Source organism: Xenia sp. Carnegie-2017, unplaced genomic scaffold (genome assembly GCF_021976095.1).
Source record: "Xenia sp. Carnegie-2017 unplaced genomic scaffold, XeniaSp_v1 HiC_scaffold_5, whole genome shotgun sequence".
NCBI lineage: Eukaryota > Metazoa > Cnidaria > Anthozoa > Malacalcyonacea > Xeniidae > Xenia > Xenia sp. Carnegie-2017.
The window spans coordinates 48,963-73,025 of NW_025813515.1; the positions used below are offsets into that span (position 1 = coordinate 48,963).

The window sequence follows — 24,063 nt, forward strand, 5'->3', positions numbered from 1 at the left end:
CTAAACGACAGTTAGATTGCTAGAAACCTTATGGCAAATAGAAGACTTCTTCTTTGAAAAGAGAAACATGCAATAGGCAAGCTAAGAGCAGTACTTCTGGAGGGAGAGGGAGGGGGGATTTATCCAGAATGTTTCAAAATGATTTTGAATAATCTTTGAGCAAGAAAAATACACTCATCTAGAGCGTTAAAACTGCTGAAACAAAATCCTCACGTATATATTTAGCGAAAATACCTGTTCAACCATCTGTTGTTCTATTTCTTTCTCCCGGTCCAAAGTAATTCTCCACATTTTCAGTTCCTTTCTAAAATACAAGTTATTACATTACACTAGTTCATCTTGTTCAGAGGCAGACGAACGAACGTAATATAAGATCAATATAGTTCGGGAAATCACTGAGCCAAGTCATGCGGTGTCACCATAGTCACGTGACACGCATGCACCGTAAGTTGCGTGTTAATAGTTCTATTGTGCTTACGAACCTAACAATGGAGTTCTTCTCTTTAAGCCTCCGAGGTGAACTTGCTTTTTAAGTACAGTTTGATGATGTTTAAGGCTTGGTCACATATGGTACAAATCCCGTAAATGATCCAATAAACGCCCCCTATCAAATAACTACTTGTATCTACTAAACGCTGCGGGCGTCTACGATAATCCTCACATGCACACTTAATATTTTTATAGTATTAGCATAAAAAACAACGAGAAATCATTGGAAGGTTTTGTTATTCGCCTTTGTCCTGGTGTGCAAATGTGACATACAAAGGTCACGTCAATAGACAAAAAAACAATAACGAACAAATTCCTTTGGTTGTAATCATCAGAGAATACGAGATATTAGTGGCTATTGTTTATGGCAAGTTTGCACACATGAAAGGAAACTAATATTTGCTCGTGGTCGATTTCCGCAGCAATATAATGAAAATTTATTCACACTTGTGCTAAAAAAATTGGTATGAGTCTCATGACCGTGCTCTCGTTTTCGAAATCAGTTAAAACGAAATTCGTACAACATGTCTCTTAATGAGTCAGTGAGACAAGTGCTTAAAGAATGGCATGACACTATTAGCAAGACAAACAAACAACAATTTCAACCATTCTGGCAGTCACAACTAGAGAAGCTCCGCCGCTTAAAACCAAACGAGTCCAATGCAAGTGTTAGCGAGGAGGAAAGTACAACTTGGTATACGGGAGAAAACACTGACAGTCAAAGGTATATTTCACCTGTTGTAGGTGATCGCGTCACACCAAGTCTTCAAAACTGTTTGTATGCACTTCCAACGCTAATTTTGAAGAGCCAAACATAGTTATTACGCTAAAACAATAGGTTTTAAGCCATGGTGATGTTGAAATGTTTGACAAATAATACTTGCTTATGTAATGCTGAAATGGGTGTGAGTTAAAGTACACTTGTGTGCCAGCGCTTTGCCATCTGTCAATTGTTGAACTTTAGAAAGGATTCTAATATAGCATATGTCTATGTGCGTTGACAAGAATGATAAAAATAATTAATATGTTAAAAGGGAGGCAATTTACTGTTTACTGTCGTGGTTCTTATGTATATTGTTTTCGTTATGCTTCACTCTCCTTTCAAATGTAAACAATTGTGTTTCAAAGTTTTCTAAAGCCGAGCACGCCGCCTGCAAATGGTTGTGCAAACTAGTTTTCCAAAGAAAAGCATAGACTGGAGATAACTTATGTTTTCGCCTTATCGTTTACCAAAAGCATCTTGAATGCCTTATATCACTTGAATTAAATTGACATAATACTCACAGTCATCGTCATTTGCATCGCAAATTAGATGAAACATAGTGTGAAAGCCTACAAGTAAACCCTTGGATAGTACATTAGCAACGTCTTTGTTATAGTTTTCAAACTTAGAGACTGTCCCATAAAATTTACCTGTCATGAAAACAGCGCCAACATTAAGGTTTTTGTCACTTGAAGACGACTATTTGAATCGAATTATTACAGAACGAACTCCTCTGCAAAGGCATTTGGTATTTGACAGGATTATGCTTTAAAATATGTCATGATTTGTTGGTTTAAATTGATTCCTCACGCTAGATTTGAATATTGTTGCAGGCATGCAGCTTGCAAAAGGCATGTGTGTAGACACATTTATGTAAAAATTTCCCAAAAGAATTCGTTTTTTACCAAAAAATAGTTACATTTTTGAAAAGTTATACCAGGTAAGTTGATAGACGCCTTATATAAGAAATTATTCTCTTATGTTGAGTAAAATGTTGCAAAAAATTATTGAATATTCGTATGTAGTCGAATGGATTAAAAATCAAATATTTGTCAATGAGGGTGACTTTTTCTGTTATATATAATTTTGTGATGTTATTTTTGTGCCCCCCTGTAGAGCATTGCAATTGGACAATGGGTTTTTTGAAATTATTACTGATTTGGACTGGAAAAAGCAGACAATTAAGCCTCAATCACAAGCAGTAGAGGTTTGTATCAATTCATGCTTGAAATAATATTCCTGGCTATATTTGTGGCTTATATAACTTAAGTGTTTTCTCATATACCTCATAAATTTTCTTGTGTTTATGACTGGAAAATTTACATTTGCATAGCAAAGATCATTTACAATGAATCAAAAACTTCTTGAATTGCCATTATTTACTTCTTTCTACAGTTATTGGACTTTCTTTGTGATGCAAATATCATCATCTATGCATCAGATTGTAGTTTTAGGAAATTGGTAGTTTTCATGCGTACTTTTTTACTAAAATTCCCAACTTATACATCCTAAATGCACTTATTTGTCAACTCGTTTATTCAATAAAATGTAGTACTTGCAAAGAAAAAGTGTTAGCCATTTTGAGAAATATTGCTTTCACAATGTGATGTCAGAGTAATGGTATTTCCAAAATGAGCAAATTCAAATGAAACTAAGAAAGTTGACTGCCACAAGAGAATGAAGAAATTTTATATGTTCTTTTGATTCTTGAATCCAGACATTTGTGTTGTGGACACTTTTTATTGCAGGGGCTTGGGAAGCTGTGGGTGTCCAGGTGCTTGTATGTACACCCACAGTTTTTGGTGTGTGGATGCATCTTATAGGAAGGAGACCCAATTAATTTAGCTTCTTGCTTAAACATTTGTAATATATTTAATGTTAGGTACAGGTGTATTAAATTTTTCAAATAAACAAACAGACCTTTTCATCTGACATGATGCTGGAAGAAAGCCGTCTGAAAATAAATAATATCCAGCAGTTTCATATCTAGATCAAATATTGTGTGCGATGACATAGTGAGCATTTAAGTGATTTAATTTTTAACACCTGCGAATTTCAAAAGCTTCCTTAGTCCCTACTCTATTGGTCTTAAATTTATAAAGACTGAATTTGAAGCATGACCTTCAGTTTTTTAGCAATGTGTACCTGGTAATTTTTTTATAAGTTTAACCTCCAAAGGACATAATGTGTTTGTTTATCGCTCTTGATCTTGTCATAAGTAACTGTTGATTTGTTTCCATGGTAACAATTAACATGTGGCAATATTTTAGTAAAGTTATGTATAAAAATCTGTATAACCTTCTCTACAAACAACTGTTCCATTGTTGTTAACAGCTCATAACAAACATTGTCAATATATCCATTGCATCATAAAAACTTTCACAAACATTTTTGCTCCATTACAGAATTTACCATCACTGCCAGATGAAACTGAGGAAGGTTCTGGTGATGATGAAGTGTTACCTTCAGATGAGAAAGAGAAAACCCTCACAGATGAGGAGAAATGTGTTGAACTTTACAGTGAATTATTGTTCATCATAAGAAATCAGTTTGTGTCTGAACAACAAAGAAAAGATGTCCCCTCACAAGGCGAGATTTATGCCTATGGTCAAAAGGTAGCCTATAGCCTTTAAACAATGGGATGATGTAGTACTTCTGGGTACAATGATGGTGGTGGGAATGCATGATGGGAGAGATGAATCTGGGATGATTTTGTAGGGGATGTTCGAACTATTTTCAATTTTATTTTGGTAAATACTTTGTTGGTGTTTACCATGCAGCTATGCCATGGTGGACTTTATTAAAATAATGAAAACTATAATTGCTGTGTATCCAAAAACCTGCATTAATTTGCTCAAAAACATGCATATATTTGCGACTGAGGACAAATGGACAATGATATGGCATTGTAAAGTGACGAAATATTATACAAGATTTTGCAAAATGGAGCATCTTTTTTCTGACTTACCTCTTTTCTACAACCACTGTTCAATGTCAACACGTTGAAATGATAATTTTAGGTGTTTGGAATTGATCAAGAAAAACATCGGGAATTATTCTCCCGTGTGAAAGAACGCAAGGTACTTTGTCGTCAACCATTGTCGTCAACCAAATAACACCACTAACTGGCGGATTACTTCATGTAACTAAAAACGACGTTACTATAGAATGTTCTTTCTCTTTCACCCATTTCACGTAGTCTTAATGTGTAGTATTAATCGTGAATTGTTTGAACCCGGGAGTATTGTTAGATGTTTATGTAGACCGTCCAGGTTTAATGCTTTCCTGAAGAAGGACTGTTGGTGTTTGTGTTTAGCATTCGTATAGGACATCGGTGGTTTATCCACCCATTTCCTTGGCAACCTGCATACAATATTGTGACAAATGAATAGAGGACAATTAAGATGACTACCGCTAAGGAAGTCGAAACTTCAGTCAACATGAACACCAACAGTCCTTCTCAGCAATCTTCTAACCTTGACGATCAACATCCACAAACATACAGTCTATAGCTACGTAGCTCTGTAACATTGCCACAAACATCGTTGTTTGCTTAAAATGAGGCAAAACTGTGCCACTCAATTTTCTTATTTCGTTTGCAGCCTCCTACGTGTCACGTTGAAGTCAACGGTAAGTATGTAAATTTGTCATGTATAAGTATAACTGTGTTTTTTTGTTTAAGGTCGGAAACGGAAATTCCTCCCTCTACGTTCTGTTTAACCCTCCATGCTCATCCATTTTTTCTCAGCCCTTGTTTCCAATGCAGCACTTTTCATTGAACAGCCAGTCCTTAAGATTAAGGTAGTGGTTACACGTAGTTAGCGCTATCCATTGAATAGTAATTTTTTAAACTTGTGAAAAAGTTGGTTGTATTTTTTTGCGATTATGAAACTTCGTAATTCTGGAAACAGTAATGTATATTTTATTGATCGTAGATTTTTCCCTTTTAGCTAAGAGATCTTTGAAGTGCTCAAAATTATGCTATGCAATGGACAGGGCTATTTGGCCACTGTGCTGAATGAATGACTGAGAGTTTTTTAAGACAAGTCATAAACGTATCAAAGTGCACAATTTCTGATCATTTTATTGCACGCGGCATGCTACACGTATTTGACTAAGTCACAGAATAGACATCTAACATAAGGCCCACTCGGCTAAAATCGTGGCGTATTTTTCACTACGCATGCGTGAATTCTTAGGAAGATACTTTCACAAAATCGATATGGAATAGTATTGCACAAGAATGTTATTTTACTAATAATTCACATTTAAAGCTTGTTAAAAGTTTGCCGAAATTTTTTTAAAATGCTATCTTCTTGCGAAGAGGATAAGGTTCCAAGCTTTTGTTGTGCAATTTATAAAAGCATTTATATTTTCTATTACGATCTAACGGAAGTATCTTGCTGGAAGGCGTGTCTGCTTAGAATTTGCTTCAGAAAAGTGGGGGACACGAACATCAAAGGTTCCGACACGAGTAGACCTTCTGTTAAGATATCTATTCTGTGGCTTACTTAGTTATCTCGCCATTTTGCAGTAGGTCATAAGTGTAGATGATTGCTTGATTCTCCTCTTGTTCAAATATAGTTGTTGAGGCAAAAGGCGTTGAAGCAAAAGACGCTAATGGTATGTAACCTGTCTTATAGTACGTTATTTTCCATCTTAAAGTAATGTTTTGAGATTTCTGACGTTACCCAACAAAATCACCGTCCATTCACCTCTCTAGGATTTGTTGGCATATATATGTTTAACTCGAGTTATTTATTTCATTTCATAGAGAATATATTTTAAGTACGGTGGAAGAATTTGTTAATTTTCTTTGTAAGCATTGCGAACTCCACACATACATCACATTGACATATTTTAAGCAAAAAGCAAAAGCAACGAAAATTGAATAAACTAATGTAGAATGAGCTGTCTTTGCTAACTCTTTGGTAGCGATGTCACGTGATGTTCAAAGGAGCAGCTGGGCATTTTGTTTTGAAAGACTGAAAACATCCACGAATTTGTAACCCCCTTATTAGCCTAGCCCCCCTGGCTTCCCCGTATCTGAAAAACTTGCGTTTTTTTCATAGGTTTTAGTGATCCATATTGTATGCTTGGTATTGTCATTGATGACTTGTTTGATCGTAAGTTAAAGAAAAAAACAAGTAAGACAAGAACAGTTTCGGAGCAGTTGGATGAGGATATTATTAAACTCACTTCGGTTAGAAGGAAGACGTTGAATCCGAAATGGAACGAAATATTTATTTTGTAAGAGATACCAAGATGTGTAAGATTAAATGTGTGTTTGAAGCAGTTATCGTCCACATGTCAACATGAACGATGGGAAATAGCTTAAGTCTTTGGTTATTGTATCGGGGGCGGTTGCACGAAGCCCGGATAGCGTTATCCATTGGATAGCAAAAATCTTCAAACTTATAAAAAAGGTGTTTATATTTTTCTTACGACAAAGAAATTTCGTTATTTTTGAAACAATATTTTATCTCAGTGATTGTTCAGTTGGAATCTTATACTTTTTGCTATTTAAAAGGTTTTATAAAAGTTTAGAAAAACTTGCCATCCAATGGATAACGCTATCCAGGCTTCGTGCAACCGGCTCCGGTACTGTTGTATTATTACATACATGCTTGGTGATCATCTGAACCGAGATCATGTTCTAAAGTGGATTGTTTAAAGTTTGGACACGAGAGTATTGCTACATAGATTTTGATCGTCCATGTTAGTGCGTTGCTGAGAAAGACTACTGGTGTTATACTTGACTCTGAGAATGTTGTCCAAACCTCAGTCTACAACAACAGTCCTTTTCAGGACTATACCAACCTGGACAATTTACATCTACAAACACATAACGATACTCACAAGCCAAACCATTCATTTTATTACGATTTTTTGTACGACAAAGAAAAGTTCTTTCATTATATTTCAATCTTGCTACTGGACTAAATTTGCAGTCCGACTAGGCTTTATTTGCCTACTGCGTAAATAAATTCAATTTAAATTACAAAGCTCGACTAAGTATATCTCCCCACCAATGTTCAAATTGGGTCGTCGTGTCATCATTATCAACTGAAGATAGAGTTTTGATGTTTTTTTACAGGAAAGTAAATGACGTCATGAAAGAAACATTACATTTGGACATATGGTATGTTGATTTTGTCTAGGTGTATTGAATTCTTTTATTAAACCCATCCTCTCTCCCTCTTTCTTGCGTTTTTTGTTGTGTCTAGATTACAATGAAACCTTTTTAAATGATCGCCCTTTTTTAAACGGTCATGTGGTATCCCTTAAATTTTCATTGTTTTTGAAACGATATTAAACGGTTGCACTTTGATTTAATTATCTACCTTTTTGTGCTAGATTTAAGATGATTGGAATGTAAGAGAACTAATAATTTATTTCATAATCTTTGTAACGTTTTTCTGTATTATGAAATACATTAACTCAAAACACATAACTAAAAGCACGTTCACACGTGTCGTGTGAACACATGTAAAGTGAGCTTCTGACTGTTGGATCTGTCAATCTAAAAAATAGGATGGAAATAGAACTTGCTCTATTTTCATCCAGCAAGATCAAAAGAAGCCGACCCGCCAAATTACATTGATTTAAAAAAGACTTGCAAACAAGAACAAAAATACGATAAATATATCTATAAATGTACTGGATAACACAAATGTCTGTTCAGAGGACTATAGATATCAAAACAATCAATACAAATATAAATATTAACAAAATTATCGGACCGTCTGAACAAGCGACCAAAAGTCGGATCCGACTAATCGGATCGTCTGAACGTGCCTTACAGTTACATTAACAATCCTTTTCGGGACTGCACCAACACATGGATGATCTACGTTTCTGCTAATATGGACATCAATCTAACGTTAATCGAGGGGAGCCATATTCATAAATTCTGTTATGCCGGGCTGATTTCTTTTGAAAGTGAAATGTTTTTGAAAAGAAATTACCCAGCCATATAGCAGAATATTAGAATATTATTCCCCCCAATCAACGTAGGATTGACGTCAATGTGGACAACGCGAGATTGCACCCAGACACGCCTGTTTCGTGTTTCGAGATTTTCTTACACACGTGTGTCTGGACGTAATCTCGCGTGTCTTGGTGTAAAATTTGGCTTCAAAAAATTATCAGGCTTTTCTATTTCAGATAGCGTTCCATCTATTTTCGTTTATTGGTACAATGACACTCCTGGGTTAAAATAATAAACTTTATTTTTTCTTGATAAACTGTTAGTAGACATTTTCAAGTTGTAGCTAAAATTTGGGAACGACGGCAGAACATGTTTGCATTTTTCTAAGCATCCCTGCAAACTAGAGTAAAACTGATAATAAACATTTTTAAGTTGTAGCTAAAATTTGTGAACGATGACAGAACATGTTTACGTTTTTCTAAGCATCCCTGCAAACTGGAATAAAAGACAAAAACACATGATTGAGCCTAAATTCGTATCAATCTCATTTATATTTTTCTTTTTTTTTTCAGGGATCACGACGAGGATACGGCATTTCTTGATAAGGAAAACAAAATCACACAAATAAAAGGCGTCGCTGGCGTAGGACGGTACGCGAATTTTCATAATCTGTTGAAATTACTGACACAGTATCTATAAAATGACGTGGCCATCCCAAAATGCTTTGCTTGTCGATGTAGAAAGTCTATTTCATAGCATTAGCAGCTTCCTACATATATAAGTTTTTAGTTGTAACTACGCCATGTTGAAATCCAATATGAAATTTTGTACTTTACTTTTCAACTATTTAAATCGGTGTAATGACAACAAATTCTTTTCGTAAGTACAATCAGTATCGGATCCAAGGTTAGACAAAATCACTACCCGATTTTATAAACTTTCAAATATCAAAATCTTATCAATCAATGGGCTTTTTTAATATACAGTTTTACTACTACAGAATACGATTGGTCAGTTTTGAGATCATGCAAATCTAAAGAAACAGTCATAAGCTATAATGAATTTAAGTCAATCACGACGCCCAACTTAGATTTAAGTTGTTTGATGAGCAAATCCCCTTGTTTCATTTCTAGATGTTGAATAGTTTACCATCCCACGTCATCTTTATCTATAATGTCTGTACTCAGTTGTGCTTCATTGTTTAGTTTCCTAAAACAAGTTGTCCAATCAAGTAAAAAGTGTGCTGGTGGTAGCATGGATGATTTTCTAGGCTTTGTAGAAGTTCCAATCAAGGTAACAGGAACTGAATATAAAACCGTAATCTTTGCAATTTATATTTCACGTACTTATGTAGAAATTTGTGTTGCTGTAGTAATGACGTGTAGCAGTCATGTAGAAAAGTATTTCTATTTCTTGCTGCTAATTTCTAAATAAGATAAGATAGTGAAAATTTTCCATGTAAATTTTTCTTAGTAACTATTGAAAACAATCGTTTGCACAACGCACTTGGTGCTTTCCCGTAACTCCTAAATGATATTGTTCACTTTGAAGAATACAGATTAAAATATAATGTGACTTACGTTTTCAGACACCTATAATCTACATCTGTTTTATTTTTTTTGAAAAACTCCCTGCAAGATACGAAAATATTTCATGTAAAGAATAATTTCGTGGAAAACAATTTATAACAGCGGTGTTCCATGGCATTTTTCAGTCCTGTGTTTGAATACACATACACAAATGTGAACCTATGTACTGAATGACGGCATAAACAGATGCGTTATGAAATTGTTTACTGGCAACCAATCATGATGTGTGTGCACTTTTTATTTAGTGTAATAAATTATGTTAGAAAAACATGTTTGAGTTGTCCGTTGCTTAAATTGTCCAGCAAAGTGCGAAGATCATATCTTGATTTAATTTCAAACACCGCACTGCATAAAACATTCTTTAATTAAGGTGTATAGCACTCCTATGTAATTTGTAACTATATATATATATATATACTTTCAGGACATTCCATCTGGTGGCGTTGACAAATGGTTTCCATTGCAAGCAAGATCAGCGAAGTCAAAAACAAGTGGAGATTGTCATCTTGTTCTTAGACTCGTCGGTGTTCAAGTAAGACACACTTGGAACAAATGTCATTTTATTTTCCAACAAACCATTTTCATGAACGAATATGATATCTGAAATCATGTTTATGTTCTAATAAATTACCGAATGAATGTTTTTTTGGGAAGTATTTAACAGTGCAGTGGGAACCAAACCAAAAATGTCATTTGTCCGTTCACTTAATTAATCAGTAGCTATAATCTATAAGAAGGAGAAAATCTTCTGTCAAATGATGTACCCATCAAGATACAGGAAATTTGGAACGTTGAATCGATTTTTAATTAACCAATTAGAATGCCTATTTTGCAAAGTTATTCAACAATTGCTTAAAGAATGTTTGTCAAGCAAGATGCATTTGCGCGCTTTTGTTTATGTTTACATCGATAGTTTTTAAGCTTGTGACACACTGAAGTCAATTTCGTCAATACATCGTCTAATTTATCTGAAAAGTTAGCAAAATAATTGATTAAAAACTCTATTTTACATGAATGGTTACGGTTTGTCTAAGTTGAATGGACTACAACAACACAATCCGCCATTTTCTCTACCCACAAATTGGCCGTAGAGCTGTGATTACGTATCGCGCAATGCATCTTGGTTGACACACATTCTTTAATGCTATTAAATACGTTTAATATTTGATTAGAGCGATAATGGCATTCGAAAAGAATCTTCAAAGACCAGCTCATCCAGCAGTGTCAGTTACTCGGTTTTTCTGAAGTCATTTGTAGTTTATGACGGAGATCATGCTGGGGTGAGTGTCCTCGCGTATATTTTATGTACATTTATGGATATTCTTAGAGGAGGTCCTTGAGGTGCTATTCTTTGGCGATCGAGAAAATACCTTACTTTTGATTTCTTTGGTTATGAATAACAAAGAATGATAAGATCTGCTTTAAAGCAAAAAAGTGCCTTTACCATTCTGAAGAAATGTGTATCAAATGTATATTTAGCGTGTCCAACATTTGAATTGCGATTTTCCATAGTCAAGATTAAAACCGTTGTCATCATTTTACCATTACATTTCTTCCTGCATCCATTAATGTCACTCTTGTGACTTCTTGGTCTTTGGCTCCGATTATGTTGTATTTGCTTTACCGATGTGAATGATAACGTTTGCTAAAATTTTGTGTATTAAGGATGACGTGTTCGGAAGTGGAGAAATTTCCAGATTTGCTCAATGGGTATTGCATCAATATGCAATTCAAAATAACATCTCTCACTTACAAAAAGCCATAAGGTACGTAAAGTATTATAGAAATATGGGATGAGGGCGAAGTGTTCCTTTTCATGAACCAGTTAGCTAGTAACAGGATGAAACGATGAACCTTTATACGTACCTGCTAACTCTTTTACTCTGTCAATAGCATGGTAAGGGGGGGTGTGAACGTCCATTTTTTGCGGGGGGACTCCTGCACCTAACCAACACCTGCCTAACTGTTGAATTTATTGACGATATAACTTCCTTGTTGATGAGCCCGAATGAATTACTATTCAGCGGTAGCTCTGTCAAAATTTTATGCAACCGTCTCCATACCCCCAGCTTTAGACACTGACTTATAAGGAAATGTCATTTGGATTAAACCTCGCTGACAGTTTTTGACTTTTAGTGGACATATAGGCTCAGAATAATGATTATACAGAAGGGTCACTCAGGTGTGCAATGCGTTCTCATATCGGCCATTATTCCAGCCAGATGATTAGGATTTCTCAGTTGTTTCCAACCATTAAAATTACAGACGTCAATACTTAATAAGGAATTTAAGTTTCTTTTGACTTAAGAAATGACTTCGGATCATTTTAGAGGTTGGAAAAAGTCAAAAACCCTAATCATCTGGCAGGAATAATGGCGGCCACCATGGGCGGCACGACATGCGCGAGGACAAAAGCATCAAAGGTTCCGACACGAGTGACTCTTCTGTATATTCTTATTCTGTGCTATAGGTATAACCTCACCACACAGTGTCGTTATTGCCTGGTGTATCTCTATACCCCACCAGTCCGATTGTAATGGTTATTAACGATTGGTCATTTGTAATGTTTAGTGAATGGGAAGTTTACAGTTGGTATCATCAAACACGTTCATTAAAGTATTCTTTCTTGGAGAAATTGTTGTCGAGTATAAATAATAAGTGGAAATCTGGCGAATTGTCTTCAGCTGATGTAAGTGTTTTTATGATGTAACTATTGTTCATTCTGTGGGTCTGTATTTACATTCTTTGATAAGGGTTTATGATTGGTTAATGAGTATGAGTTAGTAAAACTCGAAACATGACTATTGTTCGCCGCGCGCTATTGTCTTATTCAATCAAATGGCAAACTCTTAAATAATAAGAAGATAGTAACTGCTCTCTGTAGGTTAGTTTGTCTCATTCCTCAATATCAGGGGGAAAACCTCAGACATTGAGATTGCTTTGCGCGCCATAGCTTGGTCTAATGCACGTATTCCTTGTTGGAGATTAGATTTTAAGGGTTTAAAATACGGATTTTATTTCAGGAGGAAATGTTTCATCAGTCTTTGGATTCTTTTGTTGAATTTTGTCTTCGTCTGATAAGTAATCACAGATCTCTTTATCCAGCAACTAACTCAATGAAATTACGTCGCTGTGCCAACATGTTAAAGTAAGTCCTTCATGAATGCAGGGCTTTCACGGGAGGGGAGTGTTAGTGAATGGGAAGTTTACAGTTGGTATCATCAATCACGGTCATTAACATATTCCTTCCTGGAGGAATTGTTGTCAATTTTAAATGATAAGTGGAAATCTGGCGAATTGTCTTCTACTGATGTAAATGGTTTAATCTCTTTACAATATTTTCACATATTTCAGTTGCATAAAGTCCATACAAAGCCTTCCTAACTATTGTGCAAGACGTGGTAATGATATCAGGGATGAAATATTGAATACTGTGAAGGTTTGTTACCAATGAAGCTCGCCAGTCTTCAAGTTTGGTAGTGCTAGGTTAAAGTGTTGTTAACGACACGAAATTTTATTTCAATTTTCTTTATTGTATAACAAAGAACTTATAAAATTACTTTATAACCTCTTTAATATTGATTTTTTTACTTTTGTTTAATGCTAACTGTCGACAAAAATTACTATTTGTCAATGCTGATTATGCAATGTGATGTCATAACACGATGTCATTTCAATGTTGAAGAAAAGTTACACATCTCTAAAAAGAAATAAAATAACTCAGTTCTATTAAAGAAGTTATTGAGTCATTTTAAATTTCCTTTACAATGCAATCAAAAAACATTATGGTGAAATTTCGTGTCTTGAATACTTTTGGTGTTCACTTTATGTAAAAACAATACTTTTCAAAAAAAATAACCATAATTGTGATATGAAATTTACATAGCACAGCAAACTTGAAGGTTGGAATGATTACGCCACTCTTTGTTGTAATGCGGTTTACAAATTCAATAAACATGCTAAAAAAGAAACTAAAACTGGTTTTCCTCTTTGCTGCTTTGTCTCGTTTGTTTTTTGAACAAAAAAAGCACTCGATGAACTCGTGCCCATGCTCTTTTCTCGACAAGAGTAAATAGGATTGCGTGGCTTGTCATCATAGTTCTTCTTTTCTTTTAAATATTTTTGATCATTCTTAAAGTGATCTTAGGTTGCTCAAAACTTGCATAGTACTTTTTGAAAATTTCAAAAATCCATGGGACAGTCATAAAATTTTTTGTGAAGTAAATATAAGCACCATTGTAAAGTATATTTTAAAATTTCACTGTACAATAGACACCGTTCGTGTAACCACCCCTGTTGTTGCTAGCAGGCTGTGGTCAATATTATTCTTTTTCATTGTCTTTTTTGAACAAATTTCAGGTTTCAGCTGAAAAATGGTACACTCTGCAATTCGCATGGCTAGAACCTAAAGATCAGGTGAAACTAATTTGAGATTATTGTGTACAATTTTAGTAGCACGTGAGATTAGCTTCAGGGGACTCAGTTAGAAAGATTGTAAATTTTTCTTCCTGAATGGCTTCCTTCCTGAAGCGTTATGGGACGTCTATACATACTTCATGAATGGACACCATGTTTTTTTGGTAACTAGTTTACCGACACTATGGTGGGCCATACAGTTGTGACGTCACGTATAAACGTCACGAAATAACAGCAGTAAACACAAATTCTAATAGTCATAAATTCTGTTTTCTTTATTGGTATAGCAACTAACATCTTTGATTGTAACAAGTTTTTTCCGATTTCGCTCTCAATATGCAATGAAATTTGAGACCTCGAGACTATTTTTATTCCTTTTAGACTCAAGCCAGTGCAATTTTGTCGCTCGTGTCTCTGTCCGAGGTTATTGTATGTGATTTGCTTAAAGCTATCAAGTTCTATAGTAAAATATTCAACGAGTAAGTTCACTTGTTTATATGATGTGTCCGGAGTCATATTTTTGCTGTTTTTTTGTAAATAAAAACAGCTGTAACAGATTTCTTGTTGTTTTTTTCTTACCTAGAGTTGGTGTTGATTATTTCTTAACAACATATATGTCTTTGGAAAGACTGGTATGTGTAAGTTCTCCTTGATGTAGCACGTGAACGCTTGCGCAGATTTTGTTGGTTCATGTAGTTAACATGTGATTGCATGCGCTTTGTTAACACCTGATCATCAATAAGGATATTTTCAGTTGCGGAAACTTTATGAAATATTGGGGAGGGGAGGGCTTGTCCTCAAGGCCTGAGATGTTCCAGGATGTTCCAGGTCATGCTTATAGGTATACCCCTAAATTTTATCTCAATTTAAGGATTCTTACGTATATACACATAATCTTACACACACAAGAAAATTTAATACGTCTGCTGGTACGTGTACAGTACTGAAGTCGATCAAATAGTCTTTATTTAACATCACAGTTATGTTATGTAGGAGTGATTTGAGTGATTTGGAGAAAGATTTTTAATTTTTAAATATTATTGGAAATTTCACCTTGTGTCCGCCACTGAATATTTTGTATAAAGACGCAAAACTAATGACGATTTTCTTTATTTTCTTTATTAATGTTAATTACGTTCTTTATTGAATATGTGTGATGTAATTTTAGCTTGCTTCGGACATGCGTCAATCCATTGCAAAAATGGATGTAAAAAAATTACAAGTGGAAGTTGGCGATGGAGATTTGGGAACGAAATTGTTTTCGTTGTATTTGGCGGCGAGAGAAATCATCGAATATCGAAAATATTTGACTATCAGGTAATCACAATATGAAAAAATCGTCCTTTTTTCTACATTACTGACGTATAGAGCGTTTGGGAGGGGTTTGAATGCCAGCATTGTGAAATGATTTAAGTATTTGTCTTGTAAAACACTTAACACGTGCAAACAATGCATGTTGTAGACAGGTGGTGGCTCTCCCAATTTTCTGATGGATTGCTCGCGTGAAAAAATGTATTCTGGGTTAAAATTTGGAAGGCAGGGCATAGATTGTTCACTACCTATATTACAGCGAAAATTGCCATGGAAAGAGCACACACCATTATCCCCCTTCTAGAAAGGTCTTTATCCTTGGCAGTGGACATTATGTCCTTCCAAAGCTTCTGCTCTAACCAAGTTTGCGTCTAAATAACTTTAACTATTTGGTTTATTGCAAAATGCTTGGCATGCCAAAAATGTAGCCAAGAATTCAATTATTTGTCAAAATCGTCAATTGTTTTGTTTCCTTGTTATATTTTACATTCAATAATAAAATTTTCCTCTCTGTCATTCGTCGAAAGATGGAAAGTTGCGTTTTATTTGAACATAATCTTTTGCATCAGTGAGAATAAAGAATTTGCCTTCGACAACAGTCATGTTTGGTTCAAGAAGTTCATAGATTATTGGTTTCGCGTGGCTCATCAAAAAGCTCTGGCTCGAATAACGAAAGCCGTTGAAATTGACCAGGTTTGGGCCACTTTTAATCAGCATTTAATTTGCTTAGTGATACTCAGATGTCATTAATATTGTAGACGGTCGCCATTGATTCAAGTGTACAATATTCAACTTCTGCTGTTGACGTCACTTGTTGTTTTTATCAGGTATTGGTGTGGTAATAAATCATATACACGTCTTTGATTTACAAGGTTTTGAATTTTTATATACTCCAGTCTAGTCTCTTCATCATGAGTGATCTGAATTTGAAACGTGAGTCCTTATATACCCCAGTCTAGTATCTTCATCAGTAGTGATCTAATGTTGAAATTTGAGTCCTTATATACCCCAGTCTAGTATCTTCATCAGTAGTGATCTAATGTTGAAACTTGAGTCCTTATATACCCCAGTCTAGTATCTTCATCAGGAGTGATCTAATGTTGAAACTTGAGTCCTTATATACTCCAGTCTAATGTCTTCATCAGGAGTGATCTGATGTTAAAACTTGAGTTTTTTATATACTCCAGTCTAGTATCTTCATCAGTAGTGATCTGATGTTGAAACTTGAGTCCTTATATACTCCAGTCTAGTGTCTTCATCAGCAGTTATCTGTGTTGAAACTTAAGCCTTTATATACCCCAGTCTAATGTCTTCATCAGGAGTAGTCTCATGCTAAAATTTGAGTCATTGAACGCTTCAGTCTAGTGGCTTCATCCGGAGTGAACTGAGGTTAAAACCTGAATCCAAACATACTCAAGTCTAGTATCTTCATCAGAAGTGATCTTATGTTAAACTCAGTTTCTTATACACTCCCTCTCCAAACGGGAGTCTTTTTTCACAATTTTGTGTCTTAATTCCTTTTTTTTTTTTTTTTCATCGTCATTTTGTAGCTGTGTGAATTTTGGAAGAGATTACAATGGCCTAATGCCACAGAAAGCTATCTTTTTGTTCTGAAAATAAGCGATGTAAGTTTGCTAGACTAAATCATTGTGAAAAAATATCTACCAAAGTCAACGGATGAGATTATCTTTTTTTGTCTTCAGGATATATGCGAAGCAGCTCGACATTACGCTGAAGAATTGGGAAATAAACTGAAAGCCAACAACTATTACAACGATAATCCTTCCTATTTTGGTGTAAGCGAATCTGTAAGTTTATGTTAAAGAAAAGAATACACTTTGAAGACGACTTTTTTGTATGTTGTTCATAATTGATCTCTACATTCAACTCTTGCCGTGAATTTTGACTCCCGCTATTAAGAAATTATGTAAATCCTCAACTGAAACTACTGCCAAATGTATTGAGGCTACCTTAGCTGTTTTGTAGCTACTGCAAACATTTAAAGGCGACATATTTTGCAGTAACTATCACCTAAGCTTTGAAATTAACTGAGCATTTTAAACAAAAAAACCTCAACAATACAATACAATAACATTGTACCACCAAACTTGGAATATTTTCATCAAATCTATTATAAATACTAAATTGCCGTCCCTGGAGCGTTTTCTATAACAAGAGTGAACTGTATAAACTGATAATGAATTGAACAAATGTCGAAAATATTCTAAAAAATGATGTTTATCGGGGAACTCCTTTATACTTTTGTAGTTATGCATCACATTAAATAATCTGGCCTATACTCAACAATGGCTGAAGGAGCTTGATACGCACTTAGACTGGCACAGTGTCATCAGAGACATGAGACTTGCGCATGACAATGAGACGGCAACGAAATCCGAACTCACTTTAAGACAGTTATCCGAAAACACACAAGAAGTTCTGTTCAATAAAATGGACGAAATGATTGATCATATTGTAATGAAGGTTCGAGGCGTTCTGTTTTTTTAGCATATGAATGGATGTTTTGGCGTTTGTTGTTATACTTCTCTGGGGAATTTTGAGAGCAATGGACTTCTACCTTTATATAGCTTTCACTGGCGTGGAGCATTTTGTGTACGCTCTGTTTATTTCATTTATCAGATGTCCATAGACTTGAAAAGATTTATTTCTGAACTCGTGAGCAGCAACGAAGACATTGAGATTGCCGATGTAAGTATTTATTAAAGTTTAGTTTCCAATTTGTATTGTGTGGAGCTAGTGGCGGGCACTGAGTATGAGGGTACCGACGCCCCACCCACACTTTTCATTAAGGTTTGTGAAAGACAAAAACATTACACCAAATACCACAAATTTAATGATGTCTGTACTGTTTACGTCCCAGCACACATTAAACTTTGACTTGTAGATGAGGATTGGATGTTCTTGGAAATCTCGTTCCTTTTCGATAATCCTCAAACCTCGGTACTTCATGAAGTGTTCACCATTGTGAGAAGTTTTAGAATTATTACTCAATAGATGATGTGGAGATTGTTCCTTTCTTTGCCAATTCGTGTTTTTTTTCTAAACATTTCTCATGTTCATTTTTGAATATTTGAGTCAAGTTTTGTTTAGTGGTTGACTGCTTCACTGTTTAATTGCTTCAGTTGTAGTCAAGTTTTGTTTAATGGTTGACTGGTTCACTGTTTAATTGCTTCAGTTGTAGTCAAGTTTTGTGTAGTGGTTGACTGTTTCACTGTTTAATTGCTTCAGTTATATCAACTGAGTCATTGTTGAATAGATTGCTTGTATTAGCTTGTTCATTAGTCTTGTGTCAAATTTATGAAGACAATATAATTTTCACGGATCTTTTTTAAATGCAGGCAATGGATCCGTTACTCGCATACCTTGAAAAATCATTGAAAACATTTTACGAGACTTTGGTTCGTCCTGTTTTTGACAGGCACGTGTGTTACAATGGATTTTAAACTTTTGATTTAGCTTAAAATTCTCAAGCTTCATCTTGTAGGACGTTGCCTAATCTTTGGAATGGACTCGTAACGATTGTTGTCGATACCATCAAACATGATAAAGGGGTGAGCGCTTACGATATTGAATTATGGAAAGAGTAATGGTGTTACCAGTGAACTATAATATCAACTGGAACACTAACAACACCGCCATTTTTGAAGCCGAATGTGAAGCATGTTTTTCTGAGTTTTTGCAAGTTTCATGTTAATATTTTAAAAAATCAACAACGAAATACCTAAAATAAAGTAGCACAAATTCCATGAAAAGTTTTACGAAACAAGATTTGGTAATAAACCTAAAAACTCATCATAAATGGCTTAAAAATTGCGTATAAAAGCTAGCAATGAGACTAGCATTGGAATTAACTCTCCAGATCATATTACAGCTCATTGTGTGTTATTGAAGAAGGGTGGGAATTGGCGCTTCGAGGTTTGACAGTGAAGGTGTTAATTGAGAGGTGGAGCTCAAGTCCAGTTCTTTTTTCTATATTTTATATTATATTTGTTTCCAAATTTGTCCTATTTGCTTAAAACAAGAACATTACTTGGTTGTCTGTGTGTACGATTACGTTATCCATGTATTTTCATATCTAGAGATCGCCAATTTTCTATCAACGAATGAATCAAGTCGTAAAGGTATTATTGTTGATGTAGGAAATGTTTGACTCGATAGTGAAAATAATTTAAGAGAGAAGAACCATTTCTTTTCCGCTGTTTAATGACCTGATGAAAAACATTTACTATGTTCAATATTTTCCCAGCACACACGCATACAGAATTTCTCGCGTTATTTGACGTGTTTACGATTTGGTTTTGAAAAACGAAACAGGAAGAAGTTAAAAAGGAATTAGTCTGCTTGCATCACTGAGCCCAAGATATACCTGGAACGATAACTTCGTTGCTTTTTCGAACCAAATGGCATTGGCTTGTTGAAACTCCTTGCGGAAAACATATTCTGTTTTTGATGCGCACTATAATGTAGAGAATGCGATGCGACACTAGTTTCCAGTTTTCCAGATCTCGTACAAATAAATTATTTCCATTTTCTATTTGATAACTTTTCCCACGTGTTTCTTTTCAGGTTCTCACAGATTTCTTTTGCGTCGATGGCATTGGTATACCACGGGAGAACATGATAACTGACGAATTAAAGGTTTGTTTTTCGCCGTTTGCTTTCACCCTCTATGCATTGGTTTGGTAGAATTACATGGCGCCCTGTATTTTTTTTTGGGAAGGGAAGTCTCCTGGTTGCCATTTGTCACAGTTTGACTGGAGTGTTGACAATTGCCTTTATTTTGCTGTTTTTTTCTATTCAATAAGATAGCCTCGAAGGCAGTGCGCCCTATGAAATATGGGGGTGGGGCCTAGTCCTTTAATTAACTCTACTTAACGAATGCTACGTATACGTCACTGCGTCAGTGGATCAAAGGCAGTGTGACCATACATTGAAAAAATTTCTTGCAGATTTGGTTTGATGAACTTTAACACCCCCCCTGTTCCATAGTTTGCAACTATAAAAAGCAGGTGGGAGAGTCTAAGATCATCAGACCAAATCTGGTTAAAATATTTCTTATATGGTCTCACTGATCTTTAGGTGAATTACTTTGAAAATGATGTTCACCCTTTTTTTTATATTTGTGTAGGAACTCCTTGACGATCTTGGTATTCGTCAGCTTACATCGGAGAGACTTATCGAAGAATACTATGCTGAGAAAATGATCGAAATGGTTTGTTTGGCTGATTTTTTCATGGACTTATCAATCAGTTGAAATTCTGTATATGAGAACAATAGTGCTTATTTACTCATATCCTTCTCTGTATTTTCAATGTTCGCTCACTGTGAAAGCAACCAGTAGCGTAGCCAGCCTGCAGATTTCTCCCACGATGCAAGTTCTGAAAGATTACCATTATTCATTTCTTTAGAAATCTATTGTTCTCACTATCATTAAACACAAAAATATTTCCATAGAGGGAGTAAAAATTCGGGCTGGCTACGCTACTGAAAAAAAACAGATTTCTAAATTAACACAGCTTAACCAAAACTGTGCTGTTTGAGAAAGATGTTGTGCTTTAAAATCAATTGAAAGATTGGAAATCTCATGTTTCGTATTTTGTAGTTGGAAAAACCACGTGATTTAGGAGAACTGGCGCTCAGAATGTTTTACGATTCCAGGAATGAGAAACTCCACATTGAACGTATGTTTTGTTGATTATATTTTCATCGCATAAAAGGAGAAAGTATTTGGCATTATGCTTTTTTTGTAGTGTTAAATGGTAGAAATTTACCTGCATTAGACTCAAATGGTAAAATGATTTTGAAAATTTATTTATTGTCTAATGGTTTGTTGTGGATGGTCAGCATTATTTATCCTTTTCAGGTTATAGTGACCCGTATGTTAGGTTGACTCTTGCTCCACGTCATCTCTTTCCCATGGCAACAGTGGAAAGGACTGACGTCCAATGGAAAACGCTTTTTCCATTGTTTGATGCGAAGTTTCAGTAGTAAGTTCAGAGCATTGCTTTTGACACCATTGCTGGGTAATTCTTGCGTCACGTGATCATATTCTCTCTCTCTTTCCACGCTGTCATAGCATAACTCTCTTGGAGACAGCAATTGTTGTCCATGTAAAAAATTATCATCGTATCACAAATCTCTTAGACACAATAACAAAAAGTCTTTGCGAAGTACTTGTAGTGTTTGTACGAAGAGTTCTTGTCCTGTTTTTCCACAAACGCCTAAGAATGCTTGCAAGCCTTTTCAGTATCTTTGACAAAGTTCGCATGCTGAATTTATAATTTATTCTTTTCCAAGCTCTGTGTCGGCCGAGTCATGTAAACAGCATGGCGCTCACGTCCAACTGACCGTAATTGATTATGACGTCCTGACAGATGACATTGCTGGTCAAGTGTTTGCATCACTCAATCATGTACCAGGCCTCGAGACCGAAATCCCGGCCACTTTCTCTGGTATTGAACAAGTCTTAGTACCCGTCATTCACCCCACCCCAGAAGGGAAATATTTTGAAAGTAAGTGAAGCAGGAACCTGTTGTTATTACCATGCAAATGGTTGTTATTTGACTGAGATATTTTCAATCGTTCAAAATGTTGTTGAAACCTTCGACTATCATACTATTGATGTGTTGCAACAAAAGACGGCATGTGATGAAAGACTGGTTGTAAAGTGTATGAAAATGATGGTTAATTGATTTGGAGAGTAGCTTGGGGTAGGGGGGTTCAGTGATTTTTGTGGTATCCGTACTTTTTCTGTACCTGCCAGTGTCGGCGAATACTGAGTACAGCGAATAACCTGGTGTTGGTCAGTAGATGCTGTGTATTTGTGCTGCGCCATAACATTGTGAAAAGTAGCTAAAGCCAGTAGCATTGTTCTACATCTGTCGAAACTATTTTCATGTTCTTGTTGTTGTCTAGTTCTTAAAGCAAGAAGCGACGAGTTGGCGATGAAATTCGTGAAAGAAAGACAAGATATTTACCAAAAACTTTCACCTATACGGAATAAAGCAAAAGGGAAAGGTTCTTAACTTACGAGAAAAATTGCAAGTTAAAAGTGTTCGGGCAAGAACAGTTGCAAAGGCAGCTGGACATGCTATTATGACTGGCTATCAAAAGGGAAATTGGGATACTTGCTCTTTTCCATTCATGATAAAATGTTTTGTAGAGGGTATTTACTATTTAATTTCGTCAATAAATTATTAGCTGTGGTTCTTTATTCTTAAAGTGCTACAGCAGAGAATTTTTCGACCACTTTTTTATTTGCTCAATAAATATTTCTTCTTTTAGAAGCAATTTGATATTGAAATGACTATCATACGTTCACGAAAAGTAGATTAATTTTGCCTCCAAAGCTTGTCATGATATTACCAACAGGAAATCTATCTAGCGTAAGTTGACTTCTCCATGTTTTAACTACATGCTTCCTCCACAACTACACATAGCCCAACAAACTTGGTATGGACTGTTTGATTTTGAGATTTCCATTTAAAACAGAATTTTCAAAACAGGTCATTGAGACAGCTATAGTAAATTGTAAACATTGGTCGTCGTATAGACTAGTTCCTTCATCAACATAAAAATATAACAATTATTAACTCTTCAGCCGCTGAAACAATTCCTGCCACGTCAATTGTAGGAATGGCATTGTCTTTCAAAGTTGCTTTAGTTTTGAGCGACTTTGTCAACGCATTCAATCGTCAAAGTTGGTTGAATAACAATGCGATGTAACTGGAGCTTGAAAATTTGGTCGATGTTTTCGGACAAAATTTCTCCAATTTGTTCGCCGTTCAGATCTTTTTCTTTTTTCGGAACAAGATGCAATGATATTCCTTCCGCAAATTGTGTATTGGTAGGACTTTCTAACTTTGCACAGCCAGCAACACAACTTCTAGGTCTGCGAAGGCGTTTATCACTATTAGTCAGTGAAATGTAAAATACCTGGAACGATAACTAGTATACAAAACCCAGTGATTGGATGAAGCCGTTTTGGAAAGGTTTTGCGGTTCGTGTACGTCTCGCGTGCACTGTGTTACGTGCGTGCACTGTGTTACCTGCTGCTTGTCGATGAAAGCTTCGATTGAAAACAGCATGATTTGAAAAGCGGGAAGTTTTTGATGAGAAAATATATTTGTAGCTGATGAATCAGGGCAGAAATTTGTTTGAATTTGTATTCAGAGCCACGTCAAACTTATTAATACACGTGACTTATTAATACACGTGACTTATTAATACACATGTCTTGGAGTTATTTGCCATATCGAAAAAAACATATTCATGCAAAATGGCTTCGACAAACGAATCCATTTGTCAACACAGAATTTGAAAAAACATCGCGAAAATGTATTCACTCTTCGCAAATATTCATACATGTTTGAGAGAATGATAAATACTAAAAAATATTTGAGCATGTAAATGTATAGCAGCATCGTTCATCAACTTTTTTCTCTTAACACTTTTGCTAGATGCTGTCAAACTTTATGTTCAAGAGAACAAGTTGTTGCCTCATGGTTTGCCTTTTCTCAACTTTGTTGTCTATGCAGCTTATG

At 35.4% G+C, this 24,063-nt stretch overlaps 1 protein-coding gene across 2 annotated transcripts; it reads left to right on the forward strand.

The window, feature by feature from the left end:
- Window positions 1-722: 722 nt before the first annotated feature.
- On the forward strand, window positions 723-22,757 carry LOC124456501 (BAI1-associated protein 3-like). Of its 2 annotated transcripts, XM_047006924.1 has the most exons (36): window positions 723-1,213; window positions 2,369-2,459; window positions 3,658-3,867; window positions 4,273-4,332; window positions 4,855-4,882; window positions 5,837-5,875; window positions 6,325-6,502; window positions 7,350-7,394; window positions 8,756-8,833; window positions 9,389-9,476; window positions 10,197-10,304; window positions 10,945-11,052; window positions 11,438-11,538; window positions 12,344-12,461; window positions 12,796-12,920; window positions 13,127-13,211; window positions 14,132-14,188; window positions 14,570-14,667; window positions 14,772-14,820; window positions 15,357-15,505; window positions 16,069-16,192; window positions 16,258-16,326; window positions 17,050-17,124; window positions 17,203-17,307; window positions 17,768-17,983; window positions 18,140-18,208; window positions 18,859-18,938; window positions 19,005-19,071; window positions 19,600-19,641; window positions 20,087-20,158; window positions 20,649-20,732; window positions 21,123-21,201; window positions 21,271-21,309; window positions 21,384-21,507; window positions 21,818-22,032; window positions 22,436-22,757. In XM_047006924.1, the coding sequence occupies exons 1-36, from the start codon at window positions 1,014-1,016 to the stop codon at window positions 22,543-22,545; spliced, it is 3,585 nt and encodes a 1,194-aa protein (XP_046862880.1). In that variant the 5' UTR covers window positions 723-1,013; the 3' UTR covers window positions 22,546-22,757. The 2 variants fall into 2 exon arrangements, with proteins under 2 accessions (XP_046862880.1, XP_046862881.1); XM_047006925.1 differs by lacking the exons at window positions 723-1,213; window positions 2,369-2,459; window positions 3,658-3,867; window positions 4,273-4,332; window positions 4,855-4,882 and adding an exon at window positions 4,890-5,053.
- Window positions 22,758-24,063: the final 1,306 nt, after the last annotated feature.

Bases quoted from the DNA above. Each gene is read 5' to 3' on its own strand.
- LOC124456501 (XM_047006924.1), top strand. From the start codon at position 1,014: ATGTCTCTTAATGAGTCAGTGAGACAAGTGCTTAAAGAATGGCATGAC. The intron at 9,477-10,196 runs GTAACAGGAACT...ATATACTTTCAG, and splicing joins TTGTAGAAGTTCCAATCAAG to GACATTCCATCTGGTGGCGT. The intron at 11,053-11,437 runs GTGAGTGTCCTC...TTGTGTATTAAG, and splicing joins ATGACGGAGATCATGCTGGG to GATGACGTGTTCGGAAGTGG.